At 34.2% G+C, this 6,775-nt stretch overlaps 1 protein-coding gene across 1 annotated transcript; it reads left to right on the forward strand.

The window, feature by feature from the left end:
• The first annotated feature begins 5,274 nt into the window (after positions 1-5,274).
• Positions 5,275-6,512, forward strand: LOC145615543 (protein SOB FIVE-LIKE 5-like). The gene is made up of 4 exons (XM_081670613.1): positions 5,275-5,773; positions 5,886-5,945; positions 6,042-6,126; positions 6,437-6,512. Exons 1-4 carry the CDS (start codon positions 5,414-5,416, stop codon positions 6,460-6,462), a joined length of 531 nt encoding a protein of 176 aa, XP_081526739.1. The 5' UTR covers positions 5,275-5,413; the 3' UTR covers positions 6,463-6,512.
• The last annotated feature ends 263 nt before the right edge of the window (positions 6,513-6,775 follow it).

A 6,775-nucleotide genomic window follows, 5' to 3' on the forward strand; every position in this document is an offset into this window, starting at 1 on the left:
TGACACACATCAACAACTCTTGTAACTCTTGGTTGAATAATTAACCATCACATGTTTAATTATTTCCCTTTGCTTCAAGGTTCTAAATTCTTTAGGTAACCTTATTGAGCATAACCAATTAAAAGTGTAGAACGTGATCTACCCCAACTTCCCAAAGATATAGTATGACACTCTGTTGAGGCCGACTCATCATAAAAATCAAAGGTTTCATCGGGTTTTTAATTGGAAAAGCAATCTCAATATTACTGGGACCTAGATTCATTATGTTCTGATTATTTAGTGAACTCTAACGCATCATCAATCAACGTAAATAAAATCTAACATGCATAATCTACTAATGCAATAAAATAAAGCATGACATAGTATGGCCCCTTACTCCTAAGAGAACTAGAAATGAAAATGCTCCCACTTGAATCATCATGGATCTCCATCCACCTTGCTCCTTTGGGCCTTCACTTCATGAGCTTCATTGGGCTAACACTATTTAAATAACTATTCGATTTACATTAAATAAAAGTTACAAAAATACTTAACGGTACGTAGACCGTATTTAGATTACAAAAATACATCAGGATGCGCAGATCGTATTTAAGAATCAATGGGCCATACTAGTCTATATATAGCAACATAATATCATATATCATAAAACTGTCGTATAATAAATCACTCAACATGCTTGTCTAAACTACAACATCGAATGTTCATAATAAAGTCAACGCATTTCCCAAAATATCTTATATATTGATTATAATTAGATAATATCATATATTATTCATGACGGTTAATAAAATATCATATATTTAATTTAGTCATGAGATAGAATCAAATCAAATTTTAATCTAGAAAGAAAAAATTATATTTAATCTTCCATGATTATCCTAACAAATTAAGGAGATTCTATCCTAATTACCAGCCAATCAAATAATTTTAAAATCAATTATATCGTAATCTAATTATGGGATAATCACATTATTTAAATCAATTATTATACTTTTGGAATATGCTCAGAATATCCTAATCAATCTTATCCAAAATTAACCACTTTAATTATAGATAATTACCAATTTAAAAACTTTGAATATGGATAATATCAAATATAACGACTTTGAAAGATTTGATTTTATCCTAAATAAAACGATTTTATCCAAAATTAAAACTGATTTTATCCCAAAATAATTCATAATTATCTTGAAATAATTTTTCAAAACATAATTTTTTTTTTGAAAACCGCAAGCCACCACCACCGGCCACCGTGGTTGGCTAGCCGAAGCTAGCCACGGTGGCTGGCTGCCATGACAGCAGCCACTACCACAAGGGTAGCAGCGTGGCAATTGCTTCTGCTGGGGCTGCAGGCCACCGTGCGTGGTCAGCCAAGGCTAACCACGGTGGCTGGCTACCTTTCAGCATCCACTGCCACATAGACCTGGCAATTCTACCCTGACCCGTTGACCCGACCCGAATAACACGACCCATGAACCGAAATTGACCCAAAAGCATTGACTAGAAAATTACCCGAAACCCGAAATTAACCTGACCCGACCCATACCCGACCTGAAAATAGAATTGACCCAATCCTGACCCGACACCCAAGTTGACCCGACCCGAAATTGACTCAAAGTGTTTGACCCAAACAGACCCTGTTTCGACCCGAACAGACCCAATACAAGAAATGCTCCGAACTAAAATTACCTTATAATTAAACAAAAAATGCTTTGTGCCAAAAATAACTCAAATTGTTCATTTTCAACCGTAGCTTAGCTCATAAACTGAAGTGTACGCTCTATAAAATTATTGATTTGAGCTTGATCCACAAATGAAATAACTCGAACATGACCCGACCAGATTTGACCTGAGCCGAATATGACCCGAATATACTTGACCCAAAATTTGACCCGACTCGAACATACCCGACCCGAAAATTGACCCGACCCGATACCTAACTCGAAGTTGACCCGAAATCCGAATCGACCCGACCCAACCCGAATATTAGCTGACCCGAAGTGACCTGACCCGAAAGTGACCCGACCCGGATGACCCATTTGCCAGGTCTACTGCCGCGTAAGCAGCAGCAACACCAACGCTGGCAGCTGCGGCAGCAGCCGTGCAACGCTTGTACGCTGCTGCCCACAGCCACCTCGGACCTTCCTCCCTCCCTCTGGACTGACCACCTGGTCGGCAGCCACCGCGGCTACGCCACCCAGCCACGGTAGCCGACCTTAGAACTGATTTTTTTTTTTTAAATTCAATTAAAACAACTTTTATCATAATTAAATTAAATCAGTCCAAAATTAAAATTAAGTCATATTCAACTTTAAAATTAGGGTTTATCATAAAATTAATCCTAATTTAATTTTAACTCTTAAAATTAAATCGATGATCATACACAAAACATTTTTAGGGGTAAATCAATTCAATTAAAATTATGAACATAAAACAAAACGAATTAAATCAAAATTAAACAAAAAAAAAAAAATCATATTTTAGGGCTTGGAATTTTCGAATAATTGGAATTTAGGGTTCTAGGGTTCGAAAATTTCGAATATATTAGGGCTTAATTCGGTCCTCTTCATGGATATTATGAGCATAATTATAAATCATATTTAATCGATTTTAAAAGTTTAATCACATAAAATATAACAATTGAACCATAATTAAATTAATTTCTCCCTCTTAATTGATTATAAAATTAACGTGGACATCAAATAATCGTATTATTATGATCTAGCGCGTTCATGCAAGAGGCTAACTGATACCACTGTAGGAGTTTATAGGTACTACGCAGCGGAAATAACATGAATCATATTCATAAAGCACCTAAACCAAGAATCGTATGCATAACACACAAGACACATAATCATACCTTTGATGTGTGAATTCCACGAAGCTATTCAACAGGCAAATCAGGGAGATAATAGAGCCCCAAATGTTGCTCCTCTACTTAGTCCACGAGATTCGAACGAGCCGTCCACCAATACTAGATTGGTCGAGTGATTGAGGAAAACCGCGATCACCGCCTTTACGGAAAACTGACCACCGCATGAACCACCACCACCACGAGACACCACCGGCGCCAAGGAGGAGGAGAGAGCCGTGAGAGAGAGGACTTTGAGAGGGGTTGGGTTTCGTGTTTGCTAATTCGGGTTTAGTCAAAAGATCAGTTTATTGCTTACTTGCAAATCTAGGCACCTAGTCTATTTATAATCTTATTAATTATAATTAGACTAGGGCACGAAGCCCAAAACCCTCCATATTCCTCCATATGGCCGGCCACTTAGAGTGAAGAGATCAAATGGGCCTCGTCCTCTAATGCTCGATCTAGCCCCTTTGTGTGACCTTATAGGATCCGTCCAATTAGGGTTTGGCCTATTTTACTAGTCCAAAGATCGTTATTACCTCTAGCTATGATTTAACGATGACCCAAATGTACGAACTTAATTATCTCCATAATTTGATCTATTTATATATCTAGTAATTGCACAAGACGAAGACATAACTCCTTCACTGATACCATGTTAATCTGAGCCCAAGAGAGAGAAAATCAAGAGAGAGAAACGAATGAAAGAATTTTGTGTGTTTATTATTTCTGAATAATTGATATGAATATAGTGGAGAAGTATTAACCAACTAACTAAAAGTAGGAATAGATATAAATGGAATGCTGACTCAGCATTCCAACAACAAATTATTGTTACAGTAGTAGTAGTGTGGTGTAGGTTAACTATCCTATACTGCATCTAAGTTGTTATAGTCAACATTCACTTCTTTTAAAAAAAATATATATTCACTTTTTTTTTTTTTTTGGTGTTTCACCTTTTGGGCTAATTTAAATTCGGGGTTCAATTTTAAGTATAAATTAAAATTCAATCTTTTTTTAGTTTCATTTAAAAATATGAAGATTTTTTTTGTTGTTTGAATTTACATTATCATTTGTTATAAAATTTTGTAAAAATGTGTTGCACGGGACTTAATCTAGTGATTTAGCTAAATTAAGGTGTACAAAATTTTAGTGACAATCCATCTCTTAAGAAATTTTAGTACGACATTCTATTAGAATTCAATGAAGAATACGGAGTAAAACTGTATATAAGGATGAATTATCTCTTTAGAAATGAAAGTGGGTATTTGCTTGCGTATTATCTAAATGAGCATTGCATACTTTTTGTGCAACTGAGTTTGTATTTAGGAAAATCCTTGATATTCTCTGATCTCATCATTCTATTGATCACTGTCTCAATTTTGAATAGTTAATTCAAATCATTATTAAATCTTTTATAATTGCAAATTTACAATATTTCTGACTTGAAGTTCGCTGAAAATTTTTATATATACACCCGGGTGTAAAATGCACCTAGGGTTATTTTTTGCTCATTTGGTAACTAAACGAGCAATAACTATCTACTAATTATCTAAATAAGCAAATAGTTTCCTTGCACCATCTCAACCAAAAGGTTAAGCTTATGGTTGAGCCCCAGGAATATGTTTTATACTCTATCACTCCCCCTCACATGAAAGGCCATTGGTGTGAATTAATTCCACTTTAAAGGAGGGGTGGATGAGATTTGAACTTGTGACCTTTGTGTCACGTTGGCTCTAGGTACCATGTTAGAGGACCATCTCAACCAAAAGCTTAAGCTTATGGTTGAGGCCCAGGAATATGTTTTATACTCTATCACTTATACTAAACTGCTACCAACTCCCATCCATTAAAGAGTTGTGGTGAGCCGACCAATTCATGATTTTTCTATGTTTAATTAAAGGTACATAATTGCTAATGACCTCCTTAATCCATATCATGTTAATGCTAAGTCGATCAAGTAGCATCTCACAAAACAACAACAATAATAACATATCCAAATTCGGCTGTTACAAAATCTCTTGTGGACGACGTAGATGCCACATCAGGCGTCAAAGGTCATAAGTCAAATCAAGTAAAAGGAGTTTCTGTTAGCAAAGTAACAAATATACTCCACCTCACTATTCAATTCATATTATAACATCTTCAATAATCACAAATTTGTCCATTAATCGCCTATCCTACTACTTGACAATAACAAGCTTCACCCACCCCCTCTTTCTTTCTCTTTCCTACCCTCACTTTCAATTTAAAAAGAGCACTGCCAACTGGCATTTTTGATTCATTAATCATATGATCATAAATTGAGGTGTAGCAACAATTTTAAGTAAAGGACAAATTTAGCCTATAAACATTATATTATACATCAATGTCATTTTATTATATCCTACCCTTTTTCATTTCCACCCTTTTTTTCTCCTTATATAGGGAGAACACCAACTCCCTCCAATTCATATCAAATATACAAACTTCTATCCATTTCATATCATTTGAAGTCACGAAAGCTGGTATCCAAGACCTGAGATCAAATCTTGTTTACGCCAAAAATATAGACCAGAGATGGATATTGCAGCTTCAGAATGGAGTAATGGGTGTGAATCAGGGTGGACAGTCTACTTAGAAGAGTCATACATACCAAGAACAAATAATATTGGTGAGTACCATCAAAGCTATAGATTAAATTCAACTCGAAACAACGATGATGATTGTGTAGAGGACTTATCTATGGTGTCTGATGCATCCTCTGGTCCTCCACACTTTCTTCATCAAGAAGATGACCAACAATCGTACAGCCGAAAATCGTCGAAAAAATGTGATAAGAGATCAAAGAAGTCAAGCAAAGAGCATAAGAAAGTTGCAAGTAAACAGCAATATCATCTTGATGACACTGCTAGCTCTCCTGCCATTACACATTCTAAGGTATTTTGTTATGCCGTACTATACTCCTAATAATGTTATTAGTTTAATAGTTAAGATTTGCTAATCATAATTATAGTTAAGTTAATGTCTACTTATGATAATTATTTTGCAGATTTATGATAATTCCTCTACTATGGACTTCTCAGAAAATTTATCAGCAAACCACTATCAGGTAGAAACTTTTTTAGCCACTATCATATAATATGCCTTGTACTCTAATTCTATGTATTCATTCAATATTGATGTTTTTTTTTTTTTTTTTTTTCAGGGAAATTCTTCATACAGTAATCACTATGGTTCTATTTGGCAGTCTTCTCATATAAAAGATGATACAGATAATTATACACAACCTGGTAATTTTATACTCCCTCTGTCCGAAATTAATAGTCAAATTGTCTCAACTACCGTAATTGAGATACATGTTACCAAATATGCTTTTATCTATCATCTTTCAACAGCTTCTTTTAAGTGAGGATATGTTTGAAAATCTATAAATATTTTGTTTATTGATTTGTATATTCCTTTGTGTGACTATTATTCTGGTCGAAATTAATATATTTTTTTATTTTTTTATTGAACAGAATAAATAAATTAACAAAAAATAATATTTAGAAGGAAGAAGAAAGGCCTGAAGACTAATCATTTGTGCATCTCTTTTGACAGGTCAGTTAAGAAGAAGGTGGGAATGAGAGAATGAAAAAGGCAATGATGAGCAACAAAGTTAATTACATAAATCCCCTCAAAAAAAAAAAAAAAGTTAATTACTTAATTAATTAATTACTTCCATCAAAAAATTAATTAATTAATTTAATCTACTGTCTCGAAGAGAGAGAGATTAAGAAATGTAGTAGATGTTGAAAGAAAGAGGTGTTATTAAAGATCTTAGTAGATATTGATTCTGTCTTCTTCACTTTTATATCATTAATTTTATATATTATGATTAATTACTTTTCTCTTTATTTTTTTTTTCTTGTCTTCTTTTCATCTGGTTTTGTCAATACA

Source organism: Chenopodium album, chromosome 25 (genome assembly GCF_948465745.1).
Source record: "Chenopodium album chromosome 25, dcCheAlbu1.1, whole genome shotgun sequence".
In the NCBI taxonomy this organism is placed as follows: Eukaryota; Viridiplantae; Streptophyta; class Magnoliopsida; order Caryophyllales; family Amaranthaceae; genus Chenopodium; species Chenopodium album.